The sequence below is a fragment of the Schistocerca serialis genome, chromosome 9 (assembly GCF_023864345.2).
Source record: "Schistocerca serialis cubense isolate TAMUIC-IGC-003099 chromosome 9, iqSchSeri2.2, whole genome shotgun sequence".
NCBI classification, from domain to species: domain Eukaryota; kingdom Metazoa; phylum Arthropoda; class Insecta; order Orthoptera; family Acrididae; genus Schistocerca; species Schistocerca serialis.
The window spans coordinates 421,625,101-421,642,936 of NC_064646.1; the positions used below are offsets into that span (position 1 = coordinate 421,625,101).

The following is a 17,836-nucleotide window of genomic DNA, read 5'->3' on the forward strand; positions in this document are numbered from 1 at the left end:
CACTGCCCAAAACAATTTGTAAAATTTTTTGTGGGGAGCATGGTGGCTATGTAAGTAGGCTGTTTATATTTTCTTATTGGCAACGTTACGTAGCGCTCTGTATGAAAAATCACTGGCTGTGCTGTGTGCAGTCTGTGGCTAGTTAGCATTGTTGTCTCCCATTGTAGTGTTGGGCAGCTGGATGTTAACAGCGCGTAGTGTTGCGCAGTTGGAGGTGAGTCGCCAGCAGTGGTGGATGTGAGGAGAGAGATGGCGGAGTTTTGAAATTTGTAATACTGGATATCATGAACTGCTATATACATTATGACTTTTGAACACTATTAAGGTAAATACATTGTTTGTTCTCTATTAAAATCTTTCATTTGCTAACTATGCCTACGGGAGTTACAGCCTTCCGTAGTTTGAATCTTTTATGTAGCCGGCAGTTGTAGCGCTTGCTGTATTGCAGTAGTTCGAGTAGTCAAGATTTTTGTGAGGTAAGTGATTTGTGATACGTATAGGTTAATGTGTCAGGGCCATTTCTTTGTAGGGATTTCTGAAAGTCAGATTGCGTTGCGCAAAAAATATTGTGTGTCAGTTTAAGCACTGTCATGTATAAATTTTTCTAAGGGGACGTTTCATATTCATTTGCTATCTACGCCTATCAGTAGTTAGTGCCTTCCGTAGTTTGAATCTTTTATTTAGCTGGCATATGTGGCGCTTGCTGTATTGCAGTGGTTCGAGTAGCCAAGATTTTTGTGAGGTAAGTGATTTGTGAAACGTATAGGTTAATGTCAGTCAGGGCCATTCCTTTGTAGGGATTTCTGAAAGTCAGATTGCGTTGCGCTAAAAATATTGTGTGTCAGTTTAAGCACAGTCGTGTATAAATTTTTCTAAGGGGACGTTTAGAAAAATTTATACACGACTGTACTTAAATTACAATAACAAAGATATCAAATGCACACACTTATTGATACAATGTCGGTCAAAAGCTAAAATTTTCTCACAGTTCATAAAGACAGTCCTGGTCATTCATCATGGTAAAATTGCAATGTTTTTTTTTTTTCTCAAAGTCTGAGCAGTAAAAGAGAATGCACACGGAAGTAGTGGATTTCCATGCAGTCTTGAAGAAGTAGTGTTGTCCTTCCAACCGAAAGACAGTGCTGGCTCTTGACATGCTGACAGGTAATAGGCCACAACGGAGCAAACCCACAGCAGAGTCATTCGACGTTTTGAAGAATATTAGTAGGTAGGTCATCACAGAGCAGACCCACTGTAGTCCTTGCAGAGATGGCCAGCAGCCATCCGTTGCGACTGTGCAGGTGCACGATCACCATCGAAGAGTCTTGTGGACAATATAGCAAGTCCATAAACCACCACTTGTGCACTCACGAAGTTTTTGGAATTGTCCTTAGAACCAGCAATGCTGTTATCCAGTCCCTTGCTGAATTATCAACACACGTGCAAACACTAACAGTCCCTTCTTCTCACATATTGTCCATATACTATGACCAACAGAAACGTGTGCAGTGAAATGGAACTTACAAGTTTATAATATGATGAACTGGTGTCAATTACAATATAACATAAGAATACAATTACAAAGGTACAAAATACTTCATTAAGGAACATAACAATACAGATAACCTTTGTAGTAATACAGGCTTTACAAAAGAATAGAAATAAACATATACATCAGTGTTACAAGAATTATGACATAAGTACATACATAAAGATCAGAATAACTTTTAAAACATCACCTTCACATATGAGCAACAAAACAGAATAAATAATGTTTAAACATCTTTACAAAGTAAATAACATATTATTAGAAAAATTGTACAACATAACAACATCAGCTAAACACATAAAGACAGGAAAAACACAAATACACAAGGGTGCACCAACACACAGAGGGATAAGACAAAAGGAAAGGACAGGGTTTGTTTTACTGCAGTATTTTGCATGGAGATCTCCCTTCGTTCATCATTATTCTGAAAAAGTCCTATCTATACCTGCTTCTTGTACTTTTTTCGTATAACTTCTCAATGCATTTCTTCCAATTCATCGCAACTCATTCTCTTATATAGTCTACCCCCTCTTAAGCTAACTTAAATCTACTGAGCTCAGATGCTAAACTAAGGGACGAGGCAATGCAGCAGCACAAAACAATTAACACAAACAGCAATGATAAAAAATACAAATGGCAAAGCAAGCAGCATAAATTAGCAAAGCAAATGCAATATTACAACTTAAATAAGGCACTGTGCAGCAAATATCGCCAGCGGATCGGCGGAACGTGGCAGACATGCGTTTGCCGTCGCCCAGTGCATGGTTCTTTCACGTTGGATGCAATGTGCGCCGGTCGCTGTGGCCGAGCGGTTCTAGGCGCTTCAGTTCCGAACTGCACTGCTGCTACGGTCGCAGGTTCGAATCCTGCTATGGGCATGGATGTGTGTGATGTCCTTAGCTTCGTTAGGTTTAAGTAGTTCTAAGACCTGAGATGTTAAGTCCCATAGTGGTTAGAGCCATTTTAACCGTTGGATGCAATGTGCAAGACAGGCGACTCGAAGAACTCTTATAAGTTAAGGCAAAGAAAAAGCGAGATGGCTCCGAGACACACTTGAATACCACTACACGGTGCTTCGTGACCTGTCCTTCAGGGACCCCTCGCCGTAGTGTCAAACGGAGGTCCATCGCATTCAGGTGTGCATTTTATCTACCACGTGGCGTTGATAGGAGGTATTTTAGATCCGTGCTCGGTGCTTCGACAACGACGGTGGAAAAAGTATTACCACGCCACATATGTCCAGGAGACATGAGCGTAATCACCATTCCTCGATCACAGTGCTTCACGATGGGAATGATCGGCCCTTGACGTCACAACAGGACACAGCTGTTGAGTTTCCGGAACATTACCTTTTCACGGGGACGCAGACGGACGATAGGATAGCACTAGTCTTTTGCGACGGATGCAAAAAGAGGTGGATGGTACCGATGCAGAAGCGTTATTGGCATACAGATGGTACTCACGCAGAGTGCGATGCATAAATTCACTGGGCCACATGGTTTGACACTAGAATTTTGTCACGAATTTGCAGATCCATTGATGTCCCAATGGGTGCTGATGTATAATGAGTTATTGCGCTCTGACACGGACGTCCCGTCGCAATTCATGGCGGGAATCACTATACTAATACCGAAATGGGCAGACAGAGTCAGCGCCCATCAGTTCAGACCGCTCGCGATGCTCAATACTAACTACAATACTTTTCCGTGAATGTTGGCTGCAACGCTTAAGACTGTAATATTACCATAGACCAGGCTTGTCTACGAGTTCGGAGGAATATACGTTCTATCTTTGGTGAATACCGTGACATCGTTTTACTAATGGAAGCATATTACATGCGAGCGGTGTTCGCATCAGTGGATTTTGATCGTGCCTTTTGAAGGATCAAGCATCATAGCCTTGACTCGAACATGTGATGGGTGGCGATGCCCCAGGATTTCATTACAGTCCTCATTGCCTCCTTCGTGGCCCTGTTTTGACGATAGTCAATAGCAGGAAGATAGAAACGATTCCTGTTTGTAGTTCAGTTAGGCAAGGATGTCCCCTGTCGATGATGTTGTTTGCAATAGCGCTCGAACCATTGATGCAAACTCTCCGCCGGCCCCTTAAAGGCGTCCGACTCCGTGCGAGTTCCTTCACGTATCGCGCGTAAGCCAGCGACTTTATGAGACTCGTCCGCTCGGAGAACGAAGTACATAAGGTGTTTGCTCTTCTTACTACATACGGAATGGCGCTCCGTACAGTCCATTTACGACGGCGGACATTATGCGATGCTTAAAAGTTTTGTCCACCCTATGGATATTGCAATCATCGGCGGAGAGCTACCGGCGAGTGGTCCATCACGTCTCACCGCACATAGCCAATAATTCACTCCGAACCCAAGACCAACTCCAAAGGTTGGAATGTACTAATGTTCATCTTGCCTCACGACTGCCACACCTGGTACAGGTACTGGCAATGCCACATGGAACTGCTGCCAAGTTAATGGCGGTCTTTAGATACTATGTCAGCCAAGGGAGGCTGTTGGTCAAATACTCTCCCATACCTTTCTGGAGTACTTAATTTCACGAATGTGGGAAACAAGTCTCTCGGTCTATACCTACGAGCAACGCTACGGACCTGGTACCAACGGTAACACGCTATCACGTCGGCGATCCTGGACGTTCTTCTACTTCGTCCTTTGAACCGCCGGTGGTGGTAGGTACAATATCGCCTTCTTTCTCTCACATCACGAGATTCTTTCTTGATTTTAGTTATGTTCAGTTGCAAATATCTTCCACGAGAATCTCTTCAAACCGTGAGATACATCGATACTTGAGGCGTCATGGTAGCAGCAATGTTGTCGAGCTTAAATACCCAACGACGGATTGGCGACAGATCTGGCGATCTGTCCATACGTCTCTCCACGCCACGGCAGCGATGTCGTCTTGGTATGCATTTATCAACCGCAAGACTGTCACTCACCAAAGATTGTACGACATCCACATGGTGGATTCCCCACTCTGCCTTATCTATGACATGCAGGGCAGTGACGAACATCGTCTGCAGTGTGAGTCGAAGGAGGTTTGGCGGTTGTCCCAACGCACTATGATACTCCTCCAACGTACCGATGATTCCACGATCGCGACGAATGCCTTACTTTTCCCGTGCGCTGTCTTTTTCTTTCTCAGAAAACGTCGGAAATTCGCAGGATTGGAGGACACGCATCGCACTATGTGCTCTCGAAGACCGTGATATCGGGCATGGACTATTGGTATTATCTACTAGAAAAACATGAGTTAACCCGACGTCACTCTAAATTCAAAACGTACTTTGCGAACTCCCTACACAGCATGGTTCATGATTCCTCGGAGCGATGGGGTGTCGCAAGTTTACGTAGTTTCGGGGACTAAGACATTCCTCCCAGTGAAATGACGATGTCGCTTCGTTCTTACATTTCTTTCGTTTCTTTTTCATACGTAATTTTTTTCCCTGGCCTATTAAAATAAAATAAAATTAAAAATGTTTTACCTGGGATTCACAGTCATAACAAAATTTTTGAAGGACATCACCTTTACACCACTGACTGTTATAAGTTTTTATTACACTATTTCAACGTAATGCTACATTACGTTGACATGGCTTAAAGCCATAATATCACCACTTGATAATGGCCTAAGGCCGAAATTGCAGTAGTGTAATAAAAGCGGCTTGAAGACGTCCTTCAAAAAAAAAAAAAAAAAAAAAAAAAAAAAAAAGAAGAATCAATAAGTGTTCAATGTTTCCTTCGCGCTGCCTCTCCCTTATCCTATCAGCACCACACACACACACTTATCCTATCAGGGCTACCGTGGCCAGGTCTCCAAGCACGACGCCTGCCCTCTCTGCCCTCTGACCTCTATCTAGAAAACTACAAAAAAAAGTGGGAGGAGTGGAGTAGGTAAAGCTGTCAGTTATTAATCTCTTGTTATCCGGTTCGAAATATTGTGCAAATTTTAATTCGTTGCGAACAAAGAATTGTTATTTGAGGAAGACAACGTCAACAGTAACGATGAAAGTACTCGTAGCATTGTCAACATTAGATACATGGCTTTCAATGTTCGTCGGAAGAAGGTGAGCACAAACTGCCACCGATGATTTTCCTGTCATTAATAAACCTCATTTGAGGGTCAACTCACCCTCCGGTTGTTAATCGTTTTGTACTTTTAGTCGTACAATACCTTTAGATGTTAAACTCGGTTACTACTAATGTTTTCCACAACTACAGGGACATCACGTGCACACGAAAATATCGAATGTTCCAGAGTGTGCAGACAACATTTTAAACCTCTTCTACCTGGATAGTAAGCTTTCCTTATTCAATAAATCTGTGAACGTTGCTGCTTAATATGTTTTAAGGTAAAACTAAATTTGTTCACCTATGGGTATGTGAAAAGAAATCATCTTAAAAGCTCGAAACAGCGGCCTGTGAAGTGAATACTGGCCACATTTGGCCGCATTTCGCTGGTTGGATGAGAAGAAGCTTACTGACTAAACAAATAATCTTCCTGAAGGAAAGGAAGAACGAAATGAAACCTCTCATGTTGGGAGGTTATGTGACTTTTATGTCAGTGATAACAAACTAAAGTGAAACGCTCAAGGAAGTTGACAGTACGAACACACTGTTGGTATGACGTTGCTTACCTGGGCCTGAAATGATATAGAGCTAGTTCAGTAATACACAGAACTTGAATCCATGGCACCATTAAATTCTACAATTCGTATTCATTGTTTGGACACGAAATTACTATTACAGTAGAGTTTAAACCCCAATAAGTCAATTGCATATATACTGAAATTAATGACGTCGACCAAATCATTTGGAGAGAATGATCATGACAGTTAACAGAAGACACTAACACCCTCTGGCTTTGAGTGGTGCATGGCCAATTTCAGCATTTTACATTCGTCGTTGCTAAACGCAAGTACATAAAGTAGTGCAACACAATTTCTGTTATGAAGTAACTTCTTCATCAGTTAATTTAGTTTTAATGTAACCTACGAATAATTGTAGATGTCCGATATTAACTTGAAAAGTATTCGCTAGACATGGAAAGAACTGAGTAACTACCGTTACGGTTCAGTTGCCACAGAACATATCAATCATTTGTTGCGAACTAAATAGTTACCTGTTTTGGACAAGTGCTTCGTAATGTAACCAAGAAGCTTAAATGTCGTCTTCACGAACGCATGTAGCAGCAGCAGAATGAAGACGTTGATACCAATAACGATAGTATTAATCGAAGTCTTTGATGACTTCGTTCTCTGCAAATTTAGCGTGGACTTCAATGTGAGACGCTTATAACAGTTTCCATAACGAAACATTGTCTCGAAACCTGGCAGAAAATCCAAAGAGATCCTGGTCGTATGTGAAGTATGTTAGCGGCAAGGAACAATCAATGCCTTCTCTGCGCGATAGCAATGAAGATACTACCGAAGACAGTGCTGCCAAAGCAGATTTACCGAACACAGCCTTCCGAAATGCCTACACAAAAGAAGACGAAGTAAATATTCCAGAATTCTAATCGAGAACAGCTGCCAACATGAGTAACGTAGAAATAAATATCCTCGGAGTTGTGAAGCTATTTAAATCACTTAATAAAAGAAAGTCTTCTGGTACAGACTGTATACCAATTAGGTTACTTTCGGAGTATGCTGATGCATTAGCTCCATACTTAACAATCATATACAACCATTCACTCGACGAAAGATCTGTACCCAAAGATTGGAAAGTTGCACAGGTCACACAAATATTTAAGAAAGGTAGTAGGAGAAATCCACTAAATTACAGGCCCACATCGTTAACGTCGATATGCAGCATGATTTTGGAACATATATTGTGTTCAAACGTTATGAATTACTTAGAAGAAAACTGTCCATTGACACACAGTCAACATGCGTTTTGAAAACATCGTTCCTTTGAGACACAACTAGCTTTTTATTCACATGAAGTAATGTTTACTATTGACAAGGGATTTCAGATCGATTCCGTATTTATTTCCTGAAGGCTTTTGACACTGTACCATACAAGCGGCTTGTAGTGAAATTGCGTGCTTATGGAATATCGTCTCAGTTATGTGACTGGATTTGTGATCACCTGTTAGAGAGGTCACAGTTCGTAGTAATTGACGGAACTCATAGAGTAAAACAGAAGTGTTTTCTGGCGTTCCGCAAGGTAGTGTTATAGGACCTTATCTGTTCCTTATCTATACAAACGATTTGGGAGACAATCTGAGCATCCGTCTTAGGTTGTTCGCAGATGAAGTTGTCGTTTATCGTCTAATAAAGGCATTAGAAGATCAAAACAAATTGCAAAACGATTTAGAAAAGATATTTGAATGGTGGGAAAATTAGCAGTTGACCCTAAATAACGAAAAGTGTGAGGTCATCAACATGAGTTCCAAAAGTAATTCGTTAAACTTCGGTTACACGATTAAACAGTCTAGTCTAAAAGCCGTAAATGCAACTAAATACCTAGGTATTACAATTACGAACAACTTAAATTGGAAGGAACACATAGAAAATGTTATCGGGAAGGTTAACCAAAGACTGCGTTTTACTGGCAGGACACTTAGAAAATGTAACAGATCTACTAAGGAGACTGCCTGCACTACGCTTGTCCGTCCTCTTTTAGAATACTGCTGCATGGTGTGGGATCCTTACCAGCTTGGACTGACGGAGTACATCGAGAAAGATCAAAGAAAGGCAGCACGTTTGGTATTATCGCGAAATATGGGAGAGAGTGTCACAGAAATGATACAGGATTTGGGCTGGAAATCATTTAAAGAAAGGCGTTTTCCGTTGCGACGGAATCTTCTCACGAAATTCCAATCACCAACTTTCCCCTCTGAATGCAAAAATATTTTGTTGACACCGACCAACATAGGGAGAAACGATCACCACGATAAAATAAACTAAATCAGAGCTCGTAAGGAATGATACAGGTGTTCGTTCTTTCCCCGTGCTAACGAGTTTGGAATAATAGAGAACTGTGAAGGTGATTCGTTGAACCCTCTGCCAGGCACTTAAATGTGACTCTCAGAGTATCCATGTTGATGCAAATGTAGATGCAGATGCAGAATGGTATATTCTAAGCTTCGAATCGAGGCTATGACGGCTGAAAGCGTCTTTACATCCCGATGACATGAGACTAACGTAATTTCCGCTTCCGAAACCTGCTGATAATTAGCAGTTTTATAGAGAGCTAAACGTTGTTCACCGTGTCTAATGTCTAAGCTAAGTGCACCGTACATTACGACACGATCGTGAATGTGGCAAATGTGTGCCTCATTGGTGTCGTAGATTAATCCTACTTCGTTAAATGCTAGATGTGGGCTCGCTTCACCCTTCCGTTATGTATTTTAAACCCACACGAACAGATCTCCTTTAGGTCTATTAATGCCATGTGAAGAAATTGAGGTTGCACCATAGATCAAGACCCGTATTATAAACGTCGTATCTCTTCGCTAGCACCGAGCGAGGTGGCGCAGTGGTTAGACACTGGACTCGCATTCGGGAGGACGACGGTTCAATCCCACGTCCGGCCATCCTGATTTAGGTTTTCCGTGATTTCCCTAAATCACTTCAGGCAAATGCCGGGATGGTTCCTCTGAAAGGGCTCGGCCGACTTCCTTCTCCATCCTTCCCTAATCCGATGAGACCAATGACCACGCTGTCTGGTCTCCTTCCCCAAAAACAACCAACCATCTTCGCTAGCAACTGGGGCATAGCCGGTTTTAGCTGGGCCATAGCAGCGGCGAAAATTGCGGCAATCAGAAACTCTGTCATCAGTGAGCTTCATTACAGTAGAAACTGTATTTTATTTATGAGACGATGGTCACTTGAGGACACAGGGCTCTTATTTTATTTGAACTTCAGACGTTGAAAAATTTAGTTCTGGACTGGGATTCGAATTCGGATCTCCTCTTTGCGGTATCTGGCCCACATAGAATGGTATAGTTAGTTTATTTCGTTTTTTTTCCCCAAGATTACAAACTCTTGTAGGTCTCCGTGAAACGCAGTTTAAGGATTCGAATCCTGGTCCAGTACAAAAGTATTCATGGTTTCATATCAAGCCCTAGCATATGCACACCGAACTACTAGCTGTAAATTATTTTTGATGTCTCCTCATGTATTGTCACCAATAACGATAGGTGCTGTTATTTCTAGTCAAACATCACACATGTCACTACTGATGAGCTTTCTCTGCCTCGTGATGACTGGGTGTTGTGTGACGTCCTTAGGTTAGTTAGGTTTAAGTAGTTCTAAGTTCTAGGGGACTGATGACCATAGATGTTAAGTCCCATAGTGCTCAGAGCCATTTGAGCTACTGATGAGCAGCAATTTGTGGACAGAAAGCAACGGCAATAGGTGCTGGGTTCGATTATGGTTGTTTGACAATTCGAATATTTTGCTATTGCAGAAAAATTTCGATATCTTACGTCTTATTTTACGTAGTTAACGATCTGATTACGTGCTAGGTTCGAATTTTCGTCTGAGCCGCGGTAAAAATTGCTGTTTGGAAGAGCGCGCCGCAGCGCTTTGTGTGAGTCACTCGCCCTCCGTTTCTGGCGGTGGCGCCGCTGTGGCAATCACAGCTTTGGTGTCTCCCTCTGGTGGGAAAGGGGAAAGATTGCCTGTTCACGTGCATTTAAGGGGCGCTATGAGCTCGCCAGTTGGTCAGTCTGAGTCAGTCTGCGTCAGTCTCTCGTCCACATTTGATAGGCAGTTAGTGCCTGTCTGTCGTACGGAGTGCTAGTATGTCTCTCGTTGGGATCAACCTTTAAACCAGGCAAAATGAGAGTCTTTCCACTCCGCCAGTAAGAGAACTCAGCGAGTGGTCGCCCGATCGGCGCTTAATTTCTGCATCTGAGTCTGCGCGTTAGGCCGCCAGTTTGCTCGAATTTGCTCAGGCAATGGTCATTGGCGGTTGGATCGATCGGTTGGTCGGTCGCGCACTGAGACACAAGATGACTTGTCCGTCTTGAGCGTCGGTGCATGTGAGGTCGCCACGTGAGTCCTGTGTGCCGCGCCGTATAACGAGGGGTAGTGACTTCGCGGTCGACACGAGAGCAACAGGAGTAAACTAACCCATGGTCTGGCCGGTGCGAGCTACGACGCCGTGAGACGGTAGATCGGCGCGCCTTCCTGCGTCCGTTGAAGCGGCTGGCAGAGGACGGTTCGGGAGAGCGATTTGTGGGTGCTGTGCCAGGTCTTCTTCAGAAATCGCAGTTTATTAGAAGTTAAGCGTGTGTGTGTGTGTGTGTGTGTGTGTATGTGTGTGTGTGTGTGTGTGTGTGTGTGTGTGTGTGTGGAATGTTATGGGACTTAACTGCTAAGTTCATCAGACCCTAAGCTTACACACTATTTAACCTAAATTATCCTAAGGACAAACACACGCACCCATGCGCGAGGGAGGACTCGAACCTCCGCCGGAATCAGCCACACAGTCCACGACTGCAGCGCCTTAGACCGCTCGGCTAATCCTGCGCGGCTAGAAGTTAAGTAATCGGTGATATGTTGTTTCATTTTCTCGTTAAATTCTACTTGTTTTCTTGGTTAGGTCACCAGCCGCTTTGTTTTGGGGTCGTCCCACCATTCTTCTCCGTTTGCCCACCCGCAGGAAGGTGGTTATTTATGAATTGGGTGGTCCGTTTTTCCCTTGTGGACTAGGGGCGGGTTAGAGCAACCTGCGGTTTGGGTTGTTCGGTAATCTCCCTATGAATCTGCCGTACGTTAGTAGCTGTCTCTGTCATGTATTTCGGATTATCTAGGAGATAAGAGGCTTGACATGAGTCCAGGCGGACCACACATATTTTCTGGTTCAGATTTTCTAACTGATAATGGTACGAACTTCGATATTTCACGACTCCTTATGCCTAGTTACCAATTACGAACATTGCTGTTATCGATCAGGCATAAATCCTTTGATTATTTACAATGGCTATTGGTGCTTGGTTTCAATCCATACCCAGAACACAGTAGGTCACCGTGTCGTTTTAAGTTCATAAATGTGAACAATTAATTGCTCAATCGTGAGTACAGAGAAATTATTGGTGATACGACGTTAATTTTCAGATTTCCCTTGCCATTGTTAATCAAATGGCTCTGAGCACTATTGGACTTAATTTCTGATGTCATCAGACCCCTAGAACTTAGAACTACTTAAACCTAACTAACCTAAGGACATCACACACATCCATGCCGGAGGCAGGATTCGAATCTGCGACCATAGGGGTCGCGCGGCTCCAGACTGTAGCGCCTAGAACCGCCCGGCCACCCTGTCCGACGCCATTGTTAATCACTTTGCTTTCAAATGATTAGTTGATTGAACCACTCTTATCAGGAACAGCGTTTCACAGACGTGGAAAACCTTTTAGAGAGCAAAAATACTTCGATTTGGATAAGGAGTCGAACCGCGCGGGGTAGCCGCGCGGTCTGGGGCGCCTTATTACGGTCCGCGCGGCTGCCCCCGTCGTAGGTTCGAGTCCTCCCTCGGGCATGGATGTGTGTGTTGTACTTAGCGTAAGTTAGTTTAAGTTAGATTAAGTAGTTTGTAAGCTTAGGGATCGACGACCTCAGCAGTTGGGTCCCATAACATCTAACCACAAATTTCCAAAAACTTGTTAAGGAGTCGAGATGTTGTCTAAAAATATATTGTTCATAAAAATATTTAATTGTGCCCAAAGATTACTGGAATCACTGATGTGACGGAGTTACTTAATTCTGTAGTGATTCTGAAATTTCACTCACTGTAAAAAAGTGTGTTTACAATCGTTAACGATTGTATCATCTCTAATGACGTATTTCCCAGTATTTGCAACATCGTGGTGTTGCCTTAAATGCTGACACATTATAGCAAAGAACAGATCTCCTGTGGTATGCACTTTGGAGAGTCAAATGACTGTATTGCAAAGAGATTAAAGGACCTGCAAGACAGTTAAGTTATGCGTGCAAATCAGGCGAAACGCGTCTCACGTCGTCTGGGTACTTCTGAGAATTGTAGTACCTGCATAATCATATCGTTGCACAGAAAATAGTTGAACTAATACATCGTCATATCAATAGCGGTGCTTGAAAACGAAACTGCAGGGCGAAATTCCTAGAGACACAGATGATATATGTGTACAAATACGTGTGAAATACGCTAAATATATGTGAAATATAGCTGACATGTGCGTATGCTGGCTAAGCCTTTGTAAAAAGCTCATCACGTATTAGTTACAATCTGGAAAGAAATACTGTGGCAGGTAAGAACCATCCGGCTCCTACAGCCATGACTGTGGTAACTTGGAGAGAGAGGGAACGACAAGGAGACAGACAGACAGCGAGGGGGAAGGAGGAGATAGTCTCAGGTAGAAGAGATGGACAGAGATTGGGGGGCTGGAAATGGACAAAGAGAGGGAGAGGAGGAGATGGACAGAGAGAGAGGGGGAGAAGGAAATGGACAGAGAAATGGATGAAGAAGAGTTGGACAGACAGAGGGGGAAGAGGAAACGGACAGAGAAATGGATGAGGAGTAGAATGACATTTCACTCTGCATCGGAGTGTGCGCTGATGTGAAACTTCCTGGCAGATTAAAACTGTGTGCCGGACCGAGACTCGAACTACGGTCTTTGTCTTTCGCGGGCCAATGCTCTGCCAACTGAGCTACCTAAGCACGACTCAGGAACTGTCCTCACAGCTTCAATTCTGGTAGTTTCAAATGGTTCAAATGGCTCTGAGCACTATGGGACTCAACATCTTAGGTCATAAGTCCCATAGAACTTAGAACTACTTAAACCTAACTAACCTAAGGACATCACACACACCCATGCCCGAGGCAGGATTCGAACCTGCGACCGTAGCGGTCCCGCGGTTTCGGACTGCAGCGCCAGAACCGCACGGCCACCGCGGCCGGCAATTCTGGTAGAGCTCTTGTCCGCGAAAGGCACACAGTTTTAATCTGCCAGGAAGTTTCTTATCAGCGCACACTCCGCTGCAGAGTGAAAATCTCATTCTGCAAACATCCCCCAGGCTGTGGCTAAGCCATGTCTCGGCAATGCCCTTCCTTCCAGGAGTGCTGGTTCTGAAAGGTTCGCAGAAGAGCTTCTGTGTAGTTTGAAAGATAGGAGACGAGGTACTGGCAGAACTGAAGCTGTGAGGACGGGGCGTGATGCGTGCTTGGGTAGCTGAGTTGATTGAGCACTTGCCCGCGAAAGGCAAAGGTCCCGAGTTCGAGTCTCGGTCCGGCACACAGTTTTAATCTGCTAGGAAGTTGGATGAGGGGTGGTTGGACAGAGAGGGAGAAGGAAACGGACAGAGAAATTGATGAGGAGTAGTTGGACAGACAGAGGGGAAGGAGAAAATGGATGGAGAAAGAGGCGAGAAGTATATGGACAGAGAAAGGGGAGAGTAGGAGACGGACAGAAAGTGGAAAGGGATGAACATGTAGAGGGGGCGAGGAGGAGCTGGACAGAGAGGGGGAGGATGATATGGACACAGGAAGGGGGAGAAGCAGACTGAAAAAGAGTGGTGGAGGAAGAGAATTGTAGGAAAAACAGATGAACAACGGGGCAAGGAGCAGTCGGGCAGGGGGGAAGGAACAGACTGTCAGAGAAAAGGAAGAGATGAGATGGAGAGAGGGGAGGAGGAAATAGAAAAAAAAATGGTTCATATGGCTCTGAGCACTATGGGACTTAACATTAGTGGTCATCAGTCCCCTAGAACTTAGAACTACTTAAACCTAACTAACCTAAGGACATCACACACATCCATGCCCGAGGCAGGATTCGAACCTGCTACCGTAGCAGTCGCGCGGTTCGGGACTGAGCGCCTTAACCGCGAGACCACCGCGGCCGGCGGAGGAAATAGACACGAAAGGGAAGGAGGTGAATAGGTGGAGATGGGAGGAAGAGATGAATGAAGGGAGGAGGAAGGAAGAGCTAGTAATCAATAAAGAACAGATATACACCCTTCTGGAATTCTCTTGCCTTCTCCATAATTCATCAGATGACGGAAATTTGATTTTTGTTCCTTCTTCCTTTACTTACTTCAGGTTTTTGTTGCAGTCGTCTTCAGTCCTGAGACTGGTTTGATGCAGCTCTCCATGCTACTCTATCCTGTTCAAGCTTCTTCATCTCCCAGTACCTACTGCAACCTACATCCTTCTGTATCTGTTAGTGTATTCATCTCTTGGTATCCCTCTACGATTTTTACCGTCCACGCTGTCCTCCAATACTAAATTGGTGATCCCTTGATGCCTCAACACATGTCCTACCAACCGATCCCTTCTTCTAGTCAAGTTGTGCCACAAACTTCTCCCAAATCCTATTCAATACCTCCTCATTAGTTATGTGATCTACCCATCTAATCTTCAGCATTTTTCTGTAGCACCACATTTTAAAAGCTTCTATTCACTTCTTGCCCAAACTTTTTATTGTCCATGTTTCACTTCCATACATGGCTACACTCCATCCAAATACTTTCAGAAACGACTTCCTGACGCTTAAATCTGTATTCGAAGTGAACAAATTTTTCATCTTCAGAAATGCTTTCCTTGCCATTGCCAGTCTACATCCTCTCTACTTCGACCATCATCCCTTATTATGGTCCCCGAATAGCAAAACTCATTTACTACTATAACTATCTCATTTCCTAATCTAATTCCCTCAGCATCACCCGACTTAATTCGACTACATTCCATTATCCTCGTTTTGCTTTTGTTGATCTTCATCTTATATCCTCCGTTCAAGGCACTATCCATTCCATTCAACTGCTCTTTTAAGTCCTTTGCTGTCTCTGACAGAATTACAATGTCATCGGCGAAACTCAAAGTTTTTATTTCTTCTCCATGGATTACTTCAGGTAGTCCTCCCATATCCGTCTCGCGAAATGACGACATCGAGAAAATTCGAGAGAAATTGGAGCTAATACAGAGCTTTATCGACAGTCATTCTTCCCACGCGCTATACGCGAATGGTCTAGTGATACGAGAAGTACCCTCCGCCACAACCCGTCAAGCCGTTTGCGGAGTACTGACGCAGATGCTACCACGGAAACGGCACCCAGGGCAAGCGCCGCGGCTGTGACACTATTTACGCTACTGCGCGGGTGGTAGATAGAGACGTAGCCCGTGTACACAGGAGCGGGCGGGTCCAGCCAGTCTGCGTGGCGTGCGGCCTTGCGGGCGTCCTCCTCCGGCTGCAGCCCGCTGCCTGCAACTGGGGGAGGGGCGGCTGTGGGTCGGTTCGGAGGGACCGCGTGGTAGCCGCTGCTGCTGCCGCCGCTGCCGCCGCCACTGGGTCGCAGTCGCTTACTCGCCGCTGGCTCTGACGGCACGTCCGCAGACACGCACGGGGCGCCCGCAGCTGGACCAGCGCACCGCGCGGCGACGCAGCGCTCTCCACTCCCTCCGCAGGACACACCTCAGATACCACCGAAACTTCTAAAAAAATAGACAAATCGCGGAAACTGTTTCTGAAATACGAATCTTAACACTGTTTTCCCGTATCCAAAAAAAGTTCGGAGTAGCTAGGACATATCCAAGTGGTACTGCCTGATTGTTTCGAACACTTGTTGTGGTGCCTTTAACAGAGACCCGACATTTTCACCGTGTCCATCAGTTCTGTCGTGTCACTTTCTGTTGGGCTAATCTCCCTCCGCAAAGTAGATAGTGTTATACTAGACATTCAGTTCTGCAAAGACACCTTTAGGCGTAAGATTCTTCGCGCCGGCGAAGTGCGCTGCGTCGGAGACCGACTGAGGGAAAGAAGTTTTCGATTCTGCCAGCTCCGCCTTGTCGTGCGTCGACAGTTCCAGTGAGGTGCGATCGTCCGTCGCGAAGGCTCGCGAACGCATTGCCGGTAGGGAAGAGGTAGACACCGACGTAGCGAGATGAGGGTTCTGGGGAAGTCCCTGTGCCTAGACGGCCAACAGAGGCGCCAGCCCGCGCCGCCGGCGGCCGCAGACAAGGCGTCCCCCTTGGACGCCGCCGCCGTCAGCCTCATGGCGTCGCCGGCGAGTCGCGACGCAGACGACGAGGTCTCCAAGCAACCGCCGCCGCTGCCACCGCGCAACCGCCAAGAAAGGTCGCTCAGCACCAAACGTAAGTACAGCAGCGTCTGCTCATGCGAACCCACTTTTGCTACTATGTACGACCATCGTCATGTTTCGTCGCAGCTCCATCTGCTGTTAATAACATTACTCTAATAACTGAAAAAATTTTAGGGTTCTGGAGCTCAATCGGTGGAAAAGGAACCCTTATTGGTTTTTGTGGTCCGTCTGCAAAAAGCCCTTTTCCTGAGCAAATCTATGTCACTTACTAAGGTTTACGGTCCCTTGGCGATATAACAAATTGAAGCTTTTAAGTCAACGCAATCGAAATATACGAAAATTTATGTCACATTTTTTGTTACTCGCAAACTCACCCATCAGGAGCTATAGGGCGCTTCCCGTTAACCGTGAACCATGAAATTTGGAAAGAAGGAACGTTTCGCAGTACAATCAAAGAAAAATATCCGAAAACTGTTTAGTTGTAATTACGAGGGCTATTCAGAAAATAAGGTTCTATCGATCGCGTAATGGAAACCACAGTGAAAATCCGACGAAGCTTCTCATGGATGTGTTGGACTTTGTCTCTAGTATGACCATCGGCCGCATCACGTCGCTCTTTTCAATTCTGATCGACAGTGAGCACGTAATGAAGCTTGGCAAACGGTGTGTCCCGCCAGGTACGAGGGACTGTTAGAGATTTCGCCTGATTGCATACAGCCCTCGCAATGGTTCAAAATGGTTCAAATGGCTCAGAGCACTATGGGACTTAACATCTAAGGTCATCAGTCCCCTATAACTCACAACTACTTAAACCTAACTAACCTAAGGACATCACACACATCCATGCCCGAAGCAGGGATTCGAACCTCCGACCGTAGCAGTCGCGCGGTTCCGGACTGAAGCGCCTAGAACCGCTCGGCCACCGCGGCCGGCTCCCACATGATGTAACTGCCATGCATTTCCTTCTTCATGACAATCCTCGGATGCACATTGCAGGGGCAATGACATGGCTCCTGCGGCGTTTTCGATAGGAAAGGTCTCGCCACCCACCACGCAGCACGGTCTTGGCTCCCTCTGAGTTCCTTTTCTGCTCACAAGATGAACTGGATATGAAGACAACATTTTGCCACAGACAGCAATCTGCAGATTAACGTAGAGAATTGGTAGCAAACACAGGCGGCTGCCTTCTGCGACGAGGTTACTGGAAATTTGGTAAAATGCTATCACAAATGTCTC

At 44.9% G+C, this 17,836-nt stretch overlaps 1 protein-coding gene across 1 annotated transcript in view; it reads left to right on the plus strand.

Moving 5' to 3' along the window:
* The first annotated feature begins 15,863 nt into the window (after window positions 1–15,863).
* The window catches only part of LOC126418864 (scavenger receptor class B member 1-like), a 339,487-nt gene continuing 337,514 nt past the window's right edge, over window positions 15,864–17,836 (plus strand). Inside the window, exon 1 of the mRNA XM_050085862.1 lies at window positions 15,864–16,652. Coding sequence (XP_049941819.1) covers window positions 16,442–16,652 — 211 coding nt within the window. The 5' untranslated portion in view covers window positions 15,864–16,441. The remainder of the gene's footprint in view (window positions 16,653–17,836) is intronic.